The 22,930-nt window shown below is 41.3% G+C and overlaps 1 protein-coding gene across 1 annotated transcript; it reads left to right on the forward strand.

The window, feature by feature from the left end:
• Positions 1-11,208: 11,208 nt before the first annotated feature.
• Positions 11,209-22,566, forward strand: LOC120618132 (transmembrane 4 L6 family member 1-like). The gene is made up of 6 exons (XM_039882042.1): positions 11,209-11,555; positions 13,924-14,106; positions 18,043-18,108; positions 19,592-19,737; positions 22,096-22,282; positions 22,449-22,566. Exons 2-6 carry the CDS (start codon positions 13,936-13,938, stop codon positions 22,467-22,469), a joined length of 591 nt encoding a protein of 196 aa, XP_039737976.1. The 5' UTR covers positions 11,209-11,555; positions 13,924-13,935; the 3' UTR covers positions 22,470-22,566.
• Positions 22,567-22,930: the final 364 nt, after the last annotated feature.

Below are 22,930 nucleotides of genomic sequence, written 5' to 3' on the forward strand. Positions count from 1 at the left end.
AAGAAAGAAAGAAAGAAAGAAAGAAAGAAAGAAAGAAAGAAAGAAAGAAAGGAAAAAGAAAAATCTCCTGCAATTTTTTAATAAGAATTTAGTTAAAAGATATATTCTTTAGTAAGAATATTTTTACGTTTGTGTGAGTTCATTGTCCAAGAACTGCTTCTATCACCACAAAGTTGCATCTTGAATCTGACACAGGACATCAGAGTCTGGTCAAAGACCTACTTGCAAGTCAACAGATGGGCTCCAGAAGGAAAGCCAGCCTGTTGAGCTGTTGGATCACGTTGGGTGACTCAACGGGAGCAAAAGCCCACAGAGCACTGGGTTTCACCAAAGAAGGAGTATGCAACATTCTCAGCCCCACTTGCTGTTCATGGAGACCAGGAGTCAGAGGGTTGGGACAGCCACTCAGTTTACCAGCTTAATAACCAAGGAGGAATATTCCCTGGATGCCTGTGACTAGGACTCTGGGCCAAATAGAAGGAAATCACCTGGATTAATGCACATCATCAATAACAACCCAGCTCCTCCACACCTCAAAGGAAATGGGTCCCTGGTTTCTCTTTCTCTGGAACAAGAACAATAGGTGGCATATGACAGCAGAACTCAATGGTTTCTGTGTGCTGGGCCAGTCATAAAAGCTGTTGACTTTCCAGCTCTTCAGTGCCCTTCCTCTGCTGCCCTATCTCCCCATTCCTTTTCTGTTCCTTTAAGTGTTAAGAGCTCAACTCAGGAACATTCTCTGTTCACCACTCAAGACAAGGCTTACTAAGTAAAAAGAAGAAGATCCTCAGTCTGTGCAGAGCCTTTGCTGAGTGCAGGAGCCCAGCCATCACCCTCCCTAAGAACCATGGAGCCGCGGAGGATGCTTGCACCTGTATTGACTCAACTCAGGATCACCTATCTCCACTGCAAAGTGCATCCTAATTCTCTTTGTGTCTCCTCACAGAGCCTGTTACACATATATCTTCTCTCCTAAAAACAGATGATTGATATTATTACTACTAACAACAAAGTTATTAGTAATAAATATTTTATTGTAACTAATGTTATCAAAGTCAGCATAAATACTTATAATCATTACTAATAGTAATGAATTTAACTATTTGTTTCACGAAAACCCCTGTAGAGTTCATGGATTTGTCCATGAACCCTCAGGAAACAGGCATGACATTTTTCAAGTTTAATATTTTCTTAATTAGTAAAATTAAAAACTGAATAAGAGAACCTATGCTCTGCTGCTCTTTTCATATAATTCTCCTCACCTCACCAGGGTTTTATGTTCTCACAAAGTCTAGGCTCCCTCTAATGGTCATATTTGGTTACAAAGAACTTCCTCAGATTCACCCAGAAATCTGATCTAATCTCTCCGTTTGAGGGACATTTAGTAGCAATGACCAAGATGTGGTCTTTCGGACTCTCTGCTACCTTCTGACATTTGTGAGTAATAAAGCCCAAAAAGGGTAACGTTCAATCCAAATTTCTGTCAACTGATGTTTGGAAAAGAAGTCAAAATAAATTTTTAAATTAAATCTATTGGAGTGACATTGGTTAATAAAATTATATGTTTCAAGTGTACAATTCAAAAATACATCACATGTATATTGCATTGTGTGTTCACCACTGCAGATAAATTTCCTCCTGTCACCATATATTTGACCCTCTTTACCCTTATCTACCTCTCCTCCTCCCCTTTTCCCCTCTGGTACCCACTAAACTGCTGTCTGTGTGTTTTCGTATGTCTTATTTGTTTGCTGCTTTCAGTTTTATATCCCTCACATAAGTGAAATCATATAGTTCTCAACTTTTTCTATCTGACATATTTCACTTAGCATGATAATCTCAAGATCCATCCATGTTGTCACAAATGGCAGTATTTCATCTTTTCTTATGGCTGAGTAATATTCTATTGTATATATGTACTATATCTTTATCCAATCATCTATTGAAGGGCATTTCGATTATTTCCATCTCTTAGCCACGATGAATAATGCTGCAATGAACACTGAGGTGCATATATCTTTACAAATGTCTTCACATTTTGTGCATAGATACCCAGAAGAGAGATTGCTGGGTCACATGGTAATTCTGTTCTTAATTTTTTTTCATGAACCTCCATACTGATTTCCATAATGGCTGTTCCAATTTACATTCCCACTAGGGTTCCTATTTCCCTACAACCTCTCTGACACTTGTTATTACTTGTCCTGTTGATGACAGCCATTCTAACAGGTGTGAGGTGGTATCTCATTGTGGTTTTGATTTGCATTTCCCTAATAGCTAGTGATGTTGAGCATCTTTTCATATGGCTGTTGATCTTGAGAAAAAAGAACAAGGCTGGAAGTATCACACTGTCTGACTTCAAATTATACTGAAAAGTGACAATAATCAAAACAGCATGGTATTGGCAGGAAAACAGACACAGAGACCAATGGAACAGAATTGAGAGCCCAGAAATAAACATATATATGGGCAAATAATTTTCAACAAAGGAGCCAGAAATATACAATGGAGGAAAAGAAAGCCTCCTCAATAAATGGTGCTGGGAAAATTGGAGAGGCACATACAAAAGAATGAAACTAGAATGCTATCTGTCAAAATGGATCAAACTCAAAATGGATCAAAGACCTAATTATAAGACCTAAAACAATAAATTACATTGAAGAAAACATAGGTACTAAACTCGTGGACCTTGGATTTAGAGAGGATTTTATGAATTTGACCTCAAAGTCAAGAGAAATAAAAGCGAAAATAAATAAATGGGACTGTATCAAACTAAAAAGCTTCTGCACAGTGAAAGAAACCGTCAACAAGACAAAGAGGCCACCAACTGAATGGGAAATATATTGCAAACAACACCTCTGATAAGGGACTAATATCCAAAGTATATAAAAATAAATTTTTAAAACACACATAAAAACTGTTCAGTAATGTCAGTAGAGAATTGAGGTGATGAGACTATCATGTTTGAACCAGAAGAACAATGAAATTACAAAAGGACAATACATATTAGACAGAGCTATGGGACCTCAGAGGTGTTAGAGAATCTAACATTCATCAAGTTCAGCTGCCTACTTGACCTTTAGTTCCCTCTACCACATCCTGCCAGAGTACCATGCCAGCCTCCCTTAGCCTGACCCTGCATGAGTCTAAGTCAGTCATGGCAATAAACAAGCTGGCTGCTCATGAGGCAAAACTGGAGAGGAAGTGCCCACCATCTCTTTTTCTTAAAAAAAGAAAAAAAAGACATTCTATATAATTTCAACCCTATTTAATTAATTATCCATTTTTTTAAGGCAAATGAATTATACGGGTGTAGTTTCTACTTTAAAATTTCGAACAATTCTAATAAATGCAAAATCACTATTTCTGAAGTTATTTAAAATATTGCATCTCTGGGGATTAAACATGGTGGCATAAGAGATGTTCCCAGACCTCTCCCCTTGAAACAAAGATAAGCTGAACACCTAAAACTCAACAAAAAACATCCAAACTGCACACCAGCACGTCTGAGTGTGGTCTGAGCTACCACAGGTCAGAGCCCCAGGTGTCAGGCAGTGGACTAGGAGAAACAAAGACGCTGCCTCTCACAGCCAGAGCTCCCTGTAGGAGAAGGGGGAGGGGAGAAGGAGCAGTGAGTTCCCTGAACAGCCCTGCCTGGGAGTGCTGTGAGCTCCACGCAGCTGGCGGCAGTGCCCAATCATCAGAGCAGAAGGCAGAGAAACAAGGACGACAGAAAAGCAGGGACGGCAGAGGAACAACAGTTGATTTTTACCAGCCACGGTTGCAAAACTGAGTCCGAGCCACACAGCCTCCAACCCAACCCAAAAGGACCCCTCCCCTTATATACCATCCAAGACGGAACACTGCAGAGCCCCAGGAGAATCTGAGCAAACACTACCAAAACTGTCACTAACACTGACAGGAATGGAGACTAAGGGTAGCTAGCATGATTAAATATCTACAAGAAAATAAAGGCATTATTAACACTTTATATAAAGCAGAGATCCAAGAGGCTTAAAAACCACCTACTGGAAACTAAAAGAAAAACATCTTATTGCAACAAGCTAGAGACCATTATAAAATAAATCTTCTTTTTAGGAAAAAAAAAAAAAGCAGAACACACTTCCATTAATACCCAGGCAGAGAAATAGTCCATTAAACACCATGAACAATCAAGGTGACAAGCCATCTCAGAAAGAAAGAAAGAAATCTCCAGAAAATAAGCTTACAGGCATAGAAATATGTGACTTAAATGACAGGGAATTTGGGATGGTACTTTTGAAAAAACTCAGTGAGATCCAAAACGAATCATATCAAATTTCAGGAATTGAAAAAACAACAAGATGAGCAGAATGAGTTCTTTAGCAAGGAGACTGAAATCCTCAAAAAGAACTGAATAGACCTTCTGGAGATAAAGAACACATTGCAAGAGTTGAAAAATGAAATAACAAGCTTGGGAAATAGAGTCAACAAATGGAGGAAAAGATTAGTGATATTGAAGACAGAAATCTAGAAATAAATCAGAAGGAAGAAGAGAGAAACTGAAGGATGAAAAATAATGAAAGAGAAATTCAAGAACTAGCTGATACCATCAGGAGAGGAAACATAAAAATAATGGGAATTCTCAAAGGGGAGGAAAAGGAACAGGTATTAGAAAGCATTTTCAGACAAATAGTTGATGAGAATTTCTCAAATCTAAGAAATGAGCTGGAGGTTGGAATTCAAGAAGTCAATAGAACACCCAATTATCTCAACCCAAAAAGGCCTTCACCAAGACACATCGTTTTAAAATGATCAAAAATCAACAACAAAGATAGAATTCTTAGAGCAGCCAGGGAAAAGAAGCTGGTAAACCTATAAAGGAAAATCCATTAGATTATCGTCGAACTTCTCAGCACAAACCTTACAACCCAGAAAGGAGTGGAATCAAATATCCTAACTATTAAATGAAAGGGACTACCAGCCGAGAATAATGTATCCAGCTAAGCTCTCCTTTAGATGTGAAGGAGAAATAAAGACCTTTCCAGATATACAAATATTGAGGGAATTCTTCACTACAAGGCCTGCACTACAGGAAATACTAAAAGAGGTCAGCTCACCTAAAAATAACGACAACAACAACAAAAAAGCATAATTAGAAGTAAGGTACTAGCAGGCTGATAAAAGCAGAGGAGTGCAACCCTTACTACAAACAGAGCATTATAAGCTTAAAATAAGAAGAGATTTGCTATAACAAAATAGTAATGAATGTTCAGCATACATAGGGACAAAATGAGACAATGATGACTGAAAAGGGGAGGATTCAAAGATCCAAATTCGTAGAGGGGAATGGAGATAAGGCACATGCAGAAGAAAAGGTATGACTATATATACAATTATGCTTTTCATATTCGTAATGGTAAACACAGGCCAAAGATTTAGAACTGTAGTATATATAAGATAAAACAAGAAGGACCAGAGAGAAAACCCACAAAAGCCAACCAAAATAAAGAAAACAGAAGCACAAGGACAAGGAAGCAATGGAATCACCAAGCTACCAGAAAGCAAAAGATAAAATAGCTATAAGAAGACCTCACATTTCAATAATCACCCTAAATGTAAATGGACTGAACTCAACAATAAAAAGGCACAGAGTTGCAGATTGGATCAAAAAACAAAATCCAACCATATGCTGCCTCCAGGAGACACATCTTAGTTCCAAAGACAAATATAGACTCAAAGTGAAAGGGTGGAAAATGATATTTCAAGCAAATAGCATTCAGAGAAAAGCGAGTGTAGCGGTACTAATATTGGACAAAATAGACTTCAAAATCAAAAAAGTAAAGAAAGATACTGACGGCACTTTATAATGATAAAGGAAATCATGCACCAAGAAGACGTAACACTTATTGATGTCTACGCTCTCAATCAGGGAGCCCTGAAATATGTAAAGCAATTACTAACAGAACTAAAGGGAGAAACAGACCAAAACACTATCACAGTACGGGACCTAAATACCCCACTATTGAATATGGACAGATCATTCAAACAGAAAATTAATAAGGAAATAACATCCTTAAATGATACATTAGACCAACTGGATATAATTCACATTTACAGAGCCTTCCATCCCAAAATAGCTGCTTATACATTCTTCTCTAGTGCACATGGAACATTCTCAAGAATCGACCACATATTGGGACATGGAGATAGAATCAAGAAATATAAGAGGGTTTAAATCATATCATCCATATTCTCTGATCATAATGCTCTGAAACTAGAGATCAACTGTAAAAAGAAAGCAGAAAGAACCACAAATAAATAGAGATTAAACAACATACTACTGAAGAATAACCGGGTCAGAGAAGAAATAAAAAGGGAAATCAAGAGATACATAGAAACGAATGATAATGATAGTACAACATAGCAAAACTTTTAGGACATGGCAAAAGCAGTCATAAGAGGAAAGTTCATATCATTACAAGCCTACCTCCAAAAACAAGAACAAGCTCAAATAAACAACCTAATGCTTCATCTTAAAAAACTAGAAAAGGAAGAACAAATGAAGCCTAAAGTCAGCAGAAGGAAAAAAATAATCAAAATTAGAGCAGAAATAAATGAAATTGAAAACGAAGAAAATCAATAGAAAAAATAAATGCAGCAAAGAGCTGGTGGTTATTTGAGGTTAATAAAATTGACAAATCCTGGCTAGACTCACTAAAGAAAAAAGAGAAAGGGCACAAAGAAACAAAGGCAGGGATGAAAGAGGAGAAATTACGACAGACACTGCAGAAATACAAAGAATCATACAAGAATACTATGAAAAAGTGTATAACACCAAATTTAATAACCTAGAAGAAGTGGACCAGTACTTAGAAAAATACAACCTTCCTAGATTGAATCAAGAAGAACTGGAAAGTCTAAATAGACGGATCAGCAGTATGGAAATTGAAACAATCATCAAAAACCTACCCAAAAGTAAAAGTCCAGGACCAGATAGCTTTACAAGTGAATTCTACCAAATATTCAAAGAAGATTTAATACCTATTCTCTTCAAACTCTTCCAAAAAATCAAAGAGGAGGCAATAATTCCCAAATCATTTTATGAGGCCAATATTACCTTGATACCAAAACCTGGTAAAGATAACACAAAAAAAGAAAACTACAGACCAATATCTCTCATGAACACAGATGCAAAAATCCTAAATAAGATACTAGCGAACTGAATACAGCAACATATTAAAAAGATTAAACACCACAATCAAGTGGGCTTCATCCCAGAGGCACAGAGATGGTTCAACATACACAAATTGATTAAGGTGACACACCATATAAATAAATTAAAAAATAAGAATCATATGATCATATCAATAGATGCAGAAAAAGCCTTTGACAAGCTATAGCAACAATTTATGATCAAAACACTTAACAAAATTGATATAGAGGAAAAGTACCTTAACATAATAAAGGCCATCTACGACAAACCCTCAGCCGACATTATACTTAATGGTGAAAAACTGAAAACCTTCCTTCTAAAATCAGGAACAAGGCAAGGCTGTCCACTATCGCCACTGTTACTCAGTATAACATTGGAGGTCCTAGGAAGTGCAATCAGGCAAGAGAAAGATATAAAAGGCATCCAAATAGGGAAAGAAGAAGTCAAACTCTCACTATTTGCAGATGACATGATTCTCTATATAGAAAACTCTAAAGACTCCACAAGAACACTACTAGAAACAATAAACAAATACAATAAAGTCTCCAGATAAAAAAAATCAACATTCAAAAATCCATAGTGTTCCTATACTCTAATAACAAAGTGTCAGAAAAAGAAATGGAAAAAATAATTCCTTTTACAATTGCAACAAAAATAAATAAATAAAATACCTAGGAATAAATCTAATAAAACATGTGAAGGACCTATATAATGAAAACTATAAGACCCTATTAAAAGAAATTGAAGAAGATACAAAGAAATGGAAAGATATTTCATGTTCTTGGATTGGAAGAATCAACATAGTTAAAATGACCATATTACCTAAGGCATTATACAGATTTAATGCAATCCTCATCAAAATCTCATCGGCATTTTTTAAAGAAATAGAACAAAAAATCATCAGATTTGTATGGAAGTACAAAAGACCCGGAATTGCCAAAGCCATCCTGAGAAAAAGAACGAGGCTGGAGGCATCATTCTGCCCGACTTCAAATTATACTACAAAGCGACAATAATAAAAACGGGATGGTATTGGCAGAAAAATAGACACACAGACAAGTGGAACAGAATCGAGAGTACAGAAATAAACTTATATTTATATGGGCAAATAATTTTTGACAAAAACGCCAAAAATATACAGGGGAGAAAGGAAAGCCTCTTCAATAAGTGGTGCTGGGGAAACTGGAAAGCTACCAGCAAAAGAATGAAACTAGACTGTTGTCTATTGCCACACACCAAAATTAACTCAAAATGGATTAAGGACCTGAATATAAGACCTGAAACAATAAAATGCATAGAAGACAACATAGGAACTAAACTCAAGGACCTTGGGCTTAAAGAGAATTTTATGAATTTGACCTCAAAGACAAGAGAAGTAAGAGCAAAAATAAATGAATGGGACTACATCAAACTAAAAAGCTTCTGCTCAGCAAAAGAAACCGTCACCAAGGTAAAGAAACAACCATCAAAATGGGAAAATATATTTGCAAGCAACACTTCTGATAAAGGCCTAATATCCAAAATATACAAAGAACTTATACAACTCAATAACAACAACAACAAAAAACAATCCAGTCAAAAAAAATGGGCAGAGAACCTGAACAGACACTTCTCCCTAGGAGACATACAAATGGCCAACAAATATATGAAAAGATGCTCAACATCATTAGCTGTGAGGAAAACACAAATCAAAACCACAATGAGATATCATCTCACACCTGTTAGAATGGTTATAATCAACAGGACAAGTAATAATAAATGTTGGAGAGGATGTGGAGAAAAAGGAACCCTCATACACTGCTGGTGGGACTGCAAATTGGTAGAGCCACTATGGAAAACAGTATGGAGTTTCCTCAAAAAAACTAAGAATTGACCTACCATATGATCCGGCAACCCCTCTACTGGGTATTTACCCCAAAGACTTGAAAACTCATATTCGAAAAGATATTTGCACGCCGATGTTCATAGCAGCATTATTCACAGTGGCCAGGACATGAAGGCAACCGAAGTGTCCTATGATAGATGATTGGCTAAAGAAGCTGTGGTACATACATACAATGGGATATTACTCAGTCATAGAAGAGATGAAATACTGCCATTTGCAACAACATGGATGGACCTTGAAATAATCATACTAAGCAAAATAAGCCAGACAGAAAAGGTTGGAAATCACATTATATCACATATGTGAGACAGAAACCTAAAAGCGACAAACGAACAGGACAAACAAACAATGGACTAGTGGTTACCAGAAGGGAGGGGGGAGGAGGAAAATAAAAAAATAAAATGTTAAAAAAATATGTATATATAGTATGAAAAAAATAAACTGGCATTTAAAAAATTAAAATATTGCACCTCCGCTGTCGGTTCTAAAAATGATCAAAGAGGACTGCTGCTTAATCATTAGAATTGTATCTGTGGTTTGTCTCTGCCCTCTCCTGGAATCACCCTCCAAAAACACAGTTAAATAACTTAAAAGAACAGACGCGATCACAGAACAGGAAATATCAATGTGTTTGGGGGAGATGAAAAGCAAATGCAAGGATGGGACCCAACTTAGCAGGGAGAAAGCTGATTTCTAAATGCCAGCAGAGGATACCAACATGAATGCCATGGAGTCCAGCCTTACAACCTAAAAGGCTCAGGAACTGGAGTTATGCAGTTTGGAAGGTAGGGGTGGAGGATAGAACTAAAATATTTTGTGGCACGAGCATCCCCCAGGATCTCTGCATCCAGCCAGCAGACAAGAGAAAAAGAGGATGCAGAAAATATCACGGGCAGCATGTCCAGGCACTTCCTGCAGATGGTAGGCAGTGTAGAGGAGACCTGGGGGCCAGAATTAACTCTGGTGGGACAGTCCACGCTCAGAAGTTCAGGTCGATGCCATAGGAAGAGCTCAAAAATGACTATTTTGAATTCTCTCATGATTCCACTGCTTTGTAGGTCAGATCTTCTCTGATCCTGTTTCCCTACCTGAATAATGAGGAAAAAATATCTGACAGCCCCTCGGGGTTACCAAGAGGACAGTTTAGTCACAGCATAGGAAAGCACTTTGGTACAATGTAGGTTACAAATTACAACACCTTAGGCCTTGGGAGCCAGGTATCTGATTATAGAATCACTTGATTCCACTTTCTCAGAGGTTTAGTAACACACTGGTGGTCACTGTGTAGGAAAACTAAACCTTGGTAGATTATTAAAGGGAAATGTGTTCTCATGGGCAGAAAGGGATGGCAGCCAGACCAAAGACAAAGAGGCCATTCTCCCATGGCCACCATTGGTCACTGAAGGCGAAAGCCGAGATAGATGTGGAGCAGAGCCATTTGAAGCTCATTCCACTGGGTGATTAGGTAACCAGATTCCTGGCACCATGCCCCAGGTGGTTACACTTCATTCATCTCTTGTTGCATTAATATCACAGCTTTGGAGGCCAGAGGAATGGGTGAGAAGTGAGAGAGGGCCTCCTTGACAACCCTTGGCTGGCAGAGACACCAAGTCCAGCTGGAAAATCAAACCCAGCCAGGAGGCCCAACCACCCATCAATCTGGGGTATGACTGGCCAATAACCCTGAGCCTTGAGCAGGGGAGCTGCAAGATGACAAGATGTTGCTCTCATGCCTACCCCCACCCCAGGTCAATAACCTGGGCCTTTCCCACACGTGTTCACACAGGGCTGATGGGCCTGCCCTGCTATCAACATCCAGAACAATCGTATTCCCTATATCCTCTTCCACCTCAGCTCAGTGGAAACACACCCGCCCGGGAAACATTTCAGAGGTTATCAGGAGTGACCCAGAGAGAGGAGCAGAGTGCAGTAAGCGCCTTTGCGGCTGGGTGGCTGGGCTCCTCCCCTGGGGCCACCTGGTAGGGGAAGCAGTGCCAGCTCTTACTGGGAGAATTTGAGCCACTTTGCCAGTTGAGGGGGAGCAGGAGAGAGGTGGGGCCAGACAAGAAAAGGAGAGCCCCTGTGTCTCTTGGAATCCAGTATGCCATAGTGCTGAGGGGCCTCAGAGGGGCCTGGAAAGGTTTTGGGCCTCAACCTCCAAAGAGACAAGGGGCTTTGTCCTCGAGGGGTCTTCAGGGAAGAGTAGGCAGCTATGGTTAAATGCCTAAGCTGTCCTGTAAGGTGAGTGCCCAGGACTTATTGCTATCCGACATCTATTAAGTGTTTACCTTGTGCCTCTTGAAAGGTGGAAGAATCCAGGATCCTGCCCAGAAACTTCCATCAGCTGAGTCAGAAGATTCTCTGGAACTGTTACACGGACTGCTGGGGACTTCACTACTGCTGGCCTAGCAGGGCCAAGGTCCCTTGCCAGGAGGGGCACCCAGTGTGCCTGTGCACCAACCGCCCACTGAAGAGGTACTGGGTTGCTGGGTGTCTGTGTGTTTCCGCTTAAGGACGAGCAGGATTGGTGTTGAAAGCAGGTCTTCACAGACAGGTGCTACACAGCTGGCCTAAAAGCCTCAGTGCAGCAACCAGGCTGTCCAAACCCAAACTTAGGGTTCAATTGTTTGACAAGTTAAAATGAAGTCTGTGAATAATGAACTCAAGGACTTATGATTGTCCTACCTGCTAAGGCCAAAAGCTATAGGAACTGAATAGACTCAGAAGGCCAGCGACTCCATTACAAGCTGTGTGGCCTCAAACAAGTTCCTCTGAGCTTCTCTGAGCCTCAGAATGTCCAGCAACAAATGCATTAAATAAGTATAATAATGATGTTTCTGTAACAGGACTGTTGAGGAACCAAATGAGATCATGCCTGTGAACATGACTGCGACTATTTTTGCTGTTATTTCTAACTACCTAACTGCATTATCTTGAACAAGTAGTTTTAACTCCCCGGGTCTATGAAATGAAGGGATTAGATTTCTAAGAGTCCTTAGTAGCTCTAACATTCTCTGTCACGACCCAAGAGAATGATCAACTTCCTATAGTTTAATTAAGTGACAATCTTGAGTGCTACTTAGTCCCCCTTTCCAACTGTGGCCCCAGTCTCCACCCACCCTCCCTTTCTCTTAAGAAGATTTGCAATTTTCCTGGAGAGCGAGCATAACTGTATTCATTGCAGCAAGAGCTGTGACATCAGGTGTTAAGGAGCAAACGCGGGCTGTTAGTGTTTTACTCTTTTACAGGATGTAAGAAGGCTCGACAGCCCTGGCTTCTCAGTGCTTCCAGTTCCTACTCATCTGCCCTAACTGGGAATAACGAGGTGGAAATGGGCAGACCTACATTTGAGTATCCAGTCTGTCATTGACTGCTGGGAGACACTGGAATCTTATCTAACTTCTATAAGCCTCTTTCCTAAAGGAGCTGTGGAGTTATTACTTCATGGGGACATTCTGAGGATTAAATGAAATAATGTCTATAATGTGCCTTGAGCAAGTAGCAATAGTTGTGTGTGTTGTAATTGCACATCATCCAGTATTATTTCCCCCTAAGTGTTACATTTTCATGATCACTGCTGTTAAGGGTCATAATGGGGATTGAAATTAGCAGTTTCAATCTCCTTCATCCAAACAAAGGAGCCAGAGGCAGCATCCCATTTAGGCATCAGCTTTCTGCAGCCCTGAATTTAGATAGTAGATAGAAATAAGATCCCAAACGTTATCATCCCACTTAAGCCATTGTTCATTAATAGCTATTTGAATCTTCTTTGGCAGCGGAAAGCTAAGGCCGGACATTTTTTGGTTTTTGTCCCCAAAGAGAGGCCCTGACTCTGCAAATTGCTCCAGGTTCTCCCCATGGGACGGGCCAGCCATGGCACCAGACCCCTGTGTCTGGGTACTGGGGCAGTGATGATCTGCTATTCATGAGCCAATCTCAACAGGAATCTGAGTCAGAATGGGCACAAAGAACTGTTAGGAGAGTGCCACCTACCATGAAACTAGAAAACCTCCCCAGGTGTGTTCCACATGCTTCTTTGGCAGCCTGCACTCAGCAAGTGAATAACTGACTTCACTCTAATCTCATGTACGCTCAGGTGCAGTGAATGTGGGGAGGAAACAAGATACAAAACCTTTCCTTCTCTCCAAGTGCTCCCATCATGGCTTCTCTGAAAACTCCAGGTTCAATAAATTCAATTGACAAAGAAAATAAGAAAGGAAGTTTTCCACCTAAATAAAATGAGAGGCCAAGATGATTTGAATCTCCTCAGTTCTTTACTCTCTAGCTACCATGCATTGGGAGCCTTGCGAGAGGATATTTTGAATATATTATCTTATTTGCATCCTCTCGACAACCCCACAAGGGCACCGCTACTGTCAGCCCCATTTTATAGATGAGGAAATTGAGGTGAGAGAGGTTAAATAACTTGGCGTTAGTCTCACAGCTGCTAAGTGGTGGAAGGTTTGTACCCAGCATCTAGTCCATAATCACCATTGGAATTCCTCTGGGAGTGGATGAGAGAACCAGAACAGGGTACCAGCAATTTCCTAAACATTACCTCAGTCTTCCCAGTCTTTTAAAGAAAGCCTGTGGAACATCTACTGTGAGCCAGTTGCTTTCACATTTATTTTACTTCTTTTTTCCACATAGGTGGTTGCTATTTTCTCTGTTTGATAGAAGAAACAGGCTCAGAGAGGTGAGGTGGCTCCCTAGGTCATACCGCCTATCGATGGCGAAGCTGAGCTTGGCACCTCACTCTTGGGGCTCTGTGGCAGGTGTACTTTCTCCTGATTCTGCAGTGGCTGGAGCAGGCAATTTCCTGGTTATTTTCTCTCTCTTCCAGGGAGAATTCACCATGTGCTCTGACACAGGCTCCAGGTACACGGGCATGCTGCTGTTGACCTTGGCCACTGCTGCCATCATCTCCAACCTTTTGCTGTACTTTCCCAATGGACAGGTGCTGGAGCCTGCCAAGATTACAGACTTGGTCTGGTTTTTCCATGGCTTTCTTGGAGCTGGACTCTTGGTAAGAATGAGGTTTAGCTAGCTTACCTCCTCCAGGTGAAGGGTGCCCCTAAATACCCTGGAAGTCACGGAGCAATCATCTCATCTTGGGGCCACTTTCCTTGGGTCCCCAGAGCATGGCCAGCTGCTCTGTATCCCACAACACATGATACATAAACACTTTCCACATTGTGCTCGGCACATCTTGCTGCAAGTATCTTTTCATGTCCCCACCTCCCGCATTAGGCTGAGAGCTCCTCAGAAACAGAGCCGAAGTCTCATTCACCTTTGCCCTCTGAGTGCCTACTTAACAAGGTGCTGACTGAGACTAGAACTTAATATGTGGCTGTTAATTGTATAAAAAATATACTTTATAAAGAGCACAATAACCGAGTATTTGTCATATCACAAATTTAAGGTGACTGACTTAAAAAATAAATTGTGTCACTCCCATCAAGGCTTCTCTAGGCAAAATCATGGGGTTGGCATTTATGGTCATGCCACCCTGAACAGCGCAATCTTGTCTGATCTCGGAAGCCAAGCAGAGTCAGGCTTGGTTAATACTTGGATGGGAAACCACCTAAGAATACTGGCTGCTGTAGGTGTAAAAAAAAAATCATGGGGTTGGCAAACTTTTTCTGTAACAGGCTAGATGGTAAACATTTCCAGCTTTGCAGGACAAGTGGTCACTTGTTTCAGCTACTCAGCTGTGTTGTCATAGGGCAAAAGGAGCCATAGATGATACGTAAATAAATGGGCATAGCTATGTTCCAGTAAAACTTTATTTATAAAACAGGCAACTTGCTGGGTTTCGTTTGTTGTAGTTTGTTGGCCTCCATCCTGAGGTAGACATTGTTTCCCTTCCTTTCCACCTTTGTTTCCATTTGGTTCCTCCTCTCCCAGGTATCCAATGGTCCTTTATGGAAAGATTATGTGAGACCCCAATGCCAGGCACTGAGTAGGCATTCAATGGATGGATGAATGCATGGGGCATAAAGAACCTCAGAAAAAAGTGACCACCTCCCTTCCTGCTTCTTCTTTCTACACAGTAGTAGACACAGTGTTGTCTCAAGTTGCATCCACTGAAGAACCGCCCCTTCCATCCATGTCAGAAGCTGGGCCATCCTGCACAAGAGAATATCTCAATCAGCAATACCTGGGCCAAGATTGTCTGGGTCTCAGCTCAGAGCCCTTCCTAAGGGGCAGCACAGACCTATGAGTCTGACAGACCCTGCTAAAATCATGAGTCTGCCCTGACCTGTCATGCGACTACCCTGAGCTTTAGTAAAAGGAGAATCACACTATCTCACGAGCAGGTGGAGGCATTAAATGAGATATGTATACAGAGCACCCAGCACGAACCTGGAAGCCAGTAAAATGCAATCTGTCCTCTTTCTGGGCTCAGATTACCTGCTCCTCCATCTCCTCTGCAAATCCAGCCCAGCACTTGTCTCCTATCTCTTACCTTTGCTGCTTATTTCTGACGGACAGGTTTGCATGTCTCAGCTCCACCACCAAGCATATTCCTAAACTCACTCTCCTCATCTGTAGAATATATGGAACATCAGCACCCAATTTCTCTCAAGATACAAATGAGCAAATACAGTGACTATGGAGAAGAGTCAAGCAGGTTGAGATGTGGGTTTCCTACTAGCAGAATCTCAGAATGTTTATTGAAAGAGAATGACCCAGAGGGAAGACATTTTCTGGTCTGGAGAGTGGAGCCTGGCTCAGTCAGGGACCTAACACTCTGTCTTCATAGCAACCCTTATCACCAGCCAGCTTGTCCAACTATAGCTCCCAAGATCTCCTAGAAAGATGGTTACATTTGTATGTTCACTTTGAAATGAGGATAATGTAAACAGGTCCAAACCAGTCCATAATGTTGCATAAAGTAAAAAACAATGAACTAGTCCCTCTTTCTATTTTTCTTTCCTTTTCTTTTCCTTTTTTCTTCCCTCTTTTTCTTCTTTCTTTGTTCAGTCAGTCTTTAGTGTTCACCGTATGACTTCACATGTGCCCACCTCTATGGCAAACTAAGGCAGTGGCCATGGGGTTGGAAAGAAGGGGGTGTATTTGAGCTGTGAGATCTTAGTCACAGCGCTGCATCTCCCTGAGTCTTAGTTGCTCTCTCTGTAAAATGGGGATATGCATAATAGCCATCTCCTGCGGTTATAGAAAGCATTGCAGGAAATCACATAGAGAGCACCCAATCCCAAGTCTGGCCCATGGCTACTGCTCATTCAGTGTCAGCCTTAAGGAAATCAGAGCAAAGGGAGGCTGAACCATTCTTGTACTTAGTGTTATGGAGTTGTGATGGTCAGATATACCCACTTCCATGAAAGAGAGAGAGCTGATAATCAGGCAAACTCAGCACTCTCTCCCCTAGCACTGTGAACACACACTGTCAAATCCTAAAACTGTGGTTCTCCTTTTACTAGATATCATGTAACTACCCCAGCCTTCATCAAGCCTTCACAAAATTTGCAAACCAGCTGAGAGCTGGTTCAAGTTTGTTTGGTGCAGTGCCTATATGTTTTGCTTTACAGTGACTTGAATACCCTTGGGCGGGTATACATCCTTCAGTTCTCCACAATCCCCTCTTCTCCCCATTGGTTATACTAGGATATTTTTTCTTACTTAAAATTACCTGCCCAGCTTCTAAAGGCACATGAGTTTGCACCCTCATCCTTCGCCTCCACACATACACGCCCCTCAGACTAGCAGGTGAAAGAATGCATCTGAATAGGTAGCAGTCATCTTTAGCATCAACCACTTACCAACCATACTTCTCTCAGGACATATCTTAGTCTAACCTTGGTGAGGACTGAGGATCTCTCAGATGCTTGCATCAGCAAACATATACCAACCCTTTCTCAGGGTGAGGTGATCGTTTCATAAAGTTAAGTTCCTCCATTATGTATTTATTTCTTGTTCCTGGCCCATGGTCTTACAATGCCAGTGCACTTTCTCCTACCCCATACTACCAGAAGAAAAGTGGGAAAATGTCATCATAAATTTTACCACTATGTCATTGGGTCTGATTCTGTATCGGGCCCTGGGGTAAGAGCTGCTGACTCCCATAGCTCACAGCCCAGGGGAGTAAGAGATGCAGTGTGCTCAGGAACCATTCATTTTGCCTGGCAGGGGTCACTGAAAACTACAAAGAGGAGATGTAGTTTCCCATGCTGTTATAGTAAATTACCACAAACTTGGTGGCTTAAACATCAAAAATGTATTCTCTCGCAGTTCTGAAGGCCAGAGCTCTGAGTAAATGAGTTGGAGGAGCCCCATGTTCTAGGCCCTAAGGGGGCTCCATTCCTCGCCTTTTTCAGCTTCTGGTGGCTGTTGGCATTCCATGACTTGTGGCTGCATCACTCCGATCTGCCTCTGTCTTCACAGTCTCTGCCTCTGCCTTTTCCTCTGTGTGTCTGTCTCTGAAAACTCCTTCTGTATGATTGTATTCAGGGCCTACCCAGGATAAACTCCTTTTATTAAGATCCTAACTTAATCCCATGTTTAATCATATAAGGTAACATTCACAGATCTTGAGACTAGGAATTGAGCACGTCTTTGGGGTTGGAAAGGGGAGTGTGGCGTTTGTTCAGGAGATAACATCTAAACTGACCATTTGAGAGTGATGACGAGATTATCTGATGGCAAAGGGTGAAAGGCATATTCCAAGGCCCAGAGGCAGGAAAGTCCTGGGTCTACCCTGGTGGCTAGCCCATAAACTGGTGTGTCAGCAGGTCTGCATGATGGAGGAGAGGCAAGGCTCTGGAGGCAGGCAAGACCAGGCCATGAGGAGCTCAATTACAAAGTCCAGGGCCTGTGTTGTATCCTACAGGCAATGAAAAATCATTAGGCATTTTTAAATAGCTAGAGACACAATCAAAACCTATTCCAAAAAGGTAACATTTCCTTCATTACAAGAGCATTTTTTTTTTTCTTGAAACAGGTTATGGTGCCAGCACTAATGCTGTTGAGAGGAGGTAGAGAGGGTTGCTATGCTCACAGATGTGGGGTAAGTACTGTGGGCTCTACAGAATGTTTAAACTCCCACCCACACCCACCCACAAAGGGCTTATTTCCTAGGCCATGCACTTTGGTTCTTTTGAAGGATACACTCTCGACCAATGCTCCTTTTGAAGCATAGAGATATTATGCAAGGCTCTAGCCAACTGAAATGGGGGCTGCTGCATGAGATCCCAGGAAAAACAAAACTGGAGAGGATGTGAGGAGAGCCATTTGCAGTGTAAACAAAGCCTACAAGCTCTGGCAGACCAGCCTATTGGGGTTCAGTGGTTTGTGTTTCTACCTGCCTGTCTGTCTATGGGAAGGTCTAGGACCCTCCCATCCTTTGTCTTTCCTATTTCCCTGGTAGCCAATGGGGCAAACACATCATAGAACTGGGATTCTAGCGAGAAGGGACATTAAATATTGTGCTCTCAAAAACACTTTCACAGGCATTCTCTTACAATGCTGTGTGAAGAACAAAAGGCTGACATGCTGTAAGTTCATTCATTAAGTATTTATATCTTGTCCCTGATTACAGCAAGTTGTCCACTGCTCTTACATTTCTAGTTTATACGCCATCTCATTTCCTTTTTCTGCTCCAAAAGTTCCCTGTCCCGACCCTTGTAGCTTCCAGTCAGATTCTCCACAGAGATCTTAGCCCCACATCATCTGAAGGCCATCTCCAAAGAGCTCCCTGAATCATTCCATTCACCTCCAGCCACCCCTTTCCCTCACTCCAGACATGGCTGTGTCAGGAATAAAAGCTTAGGCTTTGAAGCAAACAAATCCCGTAGCTTTACCCCAATTCATTAATGTGCTGATATGCCAGAAAGTCACCTTTCCTTGACACTTTGGTGGCTGTCACACACTCACCCACCCAATCAACACATATTTATGGAGTTTGTACACAGTACAAAGCCTATGTTGGTCACTGACTCAGGCTTTAAAAAAAATGATTATTCATTTACTCACCCAACCATACAACACACATTTATGGAAGACCCACTGCCAGAAAAGCAGATAGGTTTCATTTAAAGTGCCAGCATCAATTGATCAGTCACTCTGTTTTGAGGAGCACTGTGAGGCCATATCCAAGGTTGGAGGGGAAGAGCACTGAGATCAATTCCTGATGTCTACCATGAGTGTAGACGAAGGACTGGCAGCACACTTACTTTATGTGCCAGGCAGTGTGTGGGCACTGGGAGTTCATGGTGAATAAGTCACATTCCCACTCACAGTTTTGTAGTGGATGATTTCATTCTTTAGAATTACAGCTGGGGTAGATGAATGGATAGAGGGTTTCTCAACCCTAGCATCCATTTTTTGTACATTCTGTCAGCAAAACAAGGACACCAACCTGGTCTGGCATCTACAAAAACAAGATTCCAACCCTCTCGAGGGGAACTCAAGGGTCGCATCATTAAAAAGCTGACTTTCCACCACCTTCCTTGCCATTGCTGTACTGAATTTCTGACTCTGTTCCATTGCAGCTGCTGTTCCCTGTGCTTCTGGCCATCCAGGGCACTGTGGGGGCTGTGTACTGTGTCGTCATTTCTTCACTGGGTTTGCTCAGTGGCCCCTTCTGTGACACAGGCAGTGGAAACTACACCTACCCTTTCAGGAACAACAGCCTAGAGTGAGTAACATTCATGGTCTTGGTCAGTGTCTAATAGCTAATGATGATACAGCTAATGACCACGAAGAGTGTGTGCTCTCAGTGTTGACCATCCCAATAATGGGGCCAGGTACTTTCATCTATATCTAGTCTTGTTCCTCTTTCCATACCTGCTCCCAAATTAACAATCTCTAGGAGGTGATTGGCCAAGGCAAAAAGTGCTTATGAATTTAACAGTCCACTCAAGGTATTCAATATAATACCTTGACTTCATTAGCCCAGTTATTAAACTCAAGTGAGTATGCGCTGAGTTGCTTAGTACTGACTAGGTGCTATGTGATAAGAGAGGGATGTACACAGGAAGAATAAGACAACTTGCCTATTTGCAAGTTGCTCACAGTCAAACTAGGAAGACTTAATTACCAAATTTGGGGTTGCACAAATATCCTGAAAAACCTGGGACTTATGATACATGTTTATTTTCCTAAAGGAACACAGACAGAAACCCAACACCAATTGATTGAAGAAGACCCTGCTTCTCTTCTTATTTCATGTTCTCTCCCTGGAAGATCTCATCCATCCCCATGGCTTTTAGTACCACCCGTCTGTCTATGAAAATGATGCCAAAATGTTTGTCTCTAGCTTTCTTCTGAAAGTTGGCCCCAATATCTAATTACTTCCTTGAAATTTCCTCTTGAACATCTCACAGCATTTCAATATTAATGTGTCCAAAACACTGATGTCCCCACACAAATCTCCTGTCAGTCATCCCCATCCCATCAGATGGCACCTAAAACCTGTGAGTCATCTTGGTTCTTCTCTCTTCTCACTTCCCATGTTCAATCAACCACTAAATCTTGTCCATTCTACCTTGACAGTATATCCTGAATATACACTGCTCTTCACCTAGTCTGTCTTCACCCCATTCTAAATCTCCAAAACCCTCTACCTCCACTGCTACAACAGCCCTCCAACAAGTACCTATTGGAGGAAGTCATCAAGAAGCTGTGACTGCCAGTCGATCTGCTAGCCAGACCCAGGCAATTGGAGGCTCCCCACCCTCTCCCCTGTCCTTGGAACATGTGTCCACTTGTCTTCCCCACTCCCAGAAGCTGCTCCAAGGATAAGCTTTGAAATAGAAATGTGGTGCTAAGACTATCTGAACAGCGTACGTGACTGAATCCAGTTAGGGACTCTCTATAAAAACTTTTTAAGATTCTGGCAGGCAGGTGCAGAAAACTACTCATCTTGCGGCCTCAATACAAGCCTCTTAAATAAGTTCTCTTGCTTATTAAACCTGCCACCTACCAATCTGGAGTGGTCTGCCTTTTCCTTTGGTCTCTCCCTGACCTCTGTGTACGGGGCCAGTTTGGATTGCATTTGGTAAGCTCCTGGCCGGATTTAGGAAGCAACAGTATTCCAGTTCCATTTTGCCTTTCAATCCTTTTGCCATAGATTAGCCAAAGGGTTTTTTGTAAAATGTAAAGATGCTGATAAGACCAAGAAATCTTTACATTTAAGGAACTTGCGATCTCATTGGGAACTCAGTAGATATGAATAAGAATATGGATGAAGGTAGAAATAGAGACAAAGATAGCAAATAATATACAGCTCTATGAAATATGTCCTGAAACCTATTTCATTTTCTTTTTGTCCAACTAGTATACTTTTTAATTCCAAAATTCCCTTACAGTTTTTGCTTATGTGCTATTTCTTTTTACAATTCACTGCTCTCCTCTCTGCTACTGCCTCCTTTAAGGCCAGGTGACTCCAGCTTTCTCCGTGAAGCCTTCTCCAGCTACTCTGGACCTCTAGACTTCCCCTTTCCATGATAATAATTATGATATAACTAAAACATATTACCAACTGCATGAAGGGCATCATGCTAATATCTTATCTAATCCTCCCAACCACTCTACAGTATTGATGCTATTTTTAATCCCATTTTACACACATGAAATCTGATGTACAGAAGCATTTAAGAAACTGTATGTAGAACTTCTTGGTGAGGGAGCTGGAGTTAGGACCGGGGTCTGTGGGACTTTGAAACCCGAGTTCTTAACCAGTCCTACTGCCTCTGAGATCCTTATAGCAGTTAAAATCTGTAGCCCAGGGTTTCCTGATTCTTTATATGCCCTCTTGTGTGACTATGTCTGCATCCACAACACCTTGCTGAGATGTGCTGTCAGAGAGAGAGTGCATTCAACTCTCTTGCCGATGGACAAAAAACTGCTGTCTTTATGAAGATGACAGCAATGAAGACCCTAAGGCTTCGTAACTTCCTGTATTAGACTGGTGCTCCTCACATGGTAGTAAGTAGCAGCTCCCTCCTTTTATTGTTTCTCAAAGCCAGCCTCATTTTCTCCTCTGTCCTGGCAGGGGCAATTACTTATTCAACCAGCCCACCTGGGCCATCTGCCAAGAGCCTGAGCATATTGTCCTCTGGAATGTGGTCTTGTTTTCCACCCTCCTGGGGATCGGCATGATGGAAGCTGTACTCTGCCTTAGCCAAGTCGTCAGTGGACTCTGTGACGTTTACTGTGATACCTGCATCCGAAAAGGACAGGTTGGTGCTTCTAGAACCCAGAAATTTTAAAGTCACTTCCCCCTGACCTATTCACACTGTGTCTTTGCTGCTCTAACCTCATACTCCCAGACGTAAGCCAGTAACTAGAAAATGCCTCTTGAAACATACAACTTAATTTACACCTTTGGGCTTAATTTTCTTTCAGGTGAACATAACTGGTTTATGACTAGCCTAAGAAATCACAACTGATTGACAGACAAAAGAGAGTTCTCCAGGTTCAGAAGGACTGGATTTGGTGGATGTCAATCTCCAGAGTTCTGAGAAGCTGAGAAAAAACAAACAAACAAAAAAACAAAAAACAACTTTCTTACCAGTGTAGACTTTTATAAAACGACAACAGTTTTGCAAATTTCATCTTCTTTGCTAGATTCAGGAGTGTTGTTTCCCCCAGATGACCTCTAAGATTTATATAAGAAGTCATAGGGATATATGATCATAGAAAGAAAAAAGTAATATAATAATAAATGCTTAAGTATATTCAGTTGTTACTATATTCCAGGCCCTGTCTAAGCACTTTTTCTGTTATTTCAATTAATCCTACAAAGCAAGTAGCATTACAATGCTACCTTGCAGACGAGGAAACTCAGGCTCAGAGAAGTTTGGTTTCCTTGTCTGAAGTCAATGAAT

This window comes from Pteropus medius, unplaced genomic scaffold, assembly GCF_902729225.1.
Source record: "Pteropus medius unplaced genomic scaffold, Ma_sr-lr_union100, whole genome shotgun sequence".
NCBI classification, from domain to species: domain Eukaryota; kingdom Metazoa; phylum Chordata; class Mammalia; order Chiroptera; family Pteropodidae; genus Pteropus; species Pteropus medius.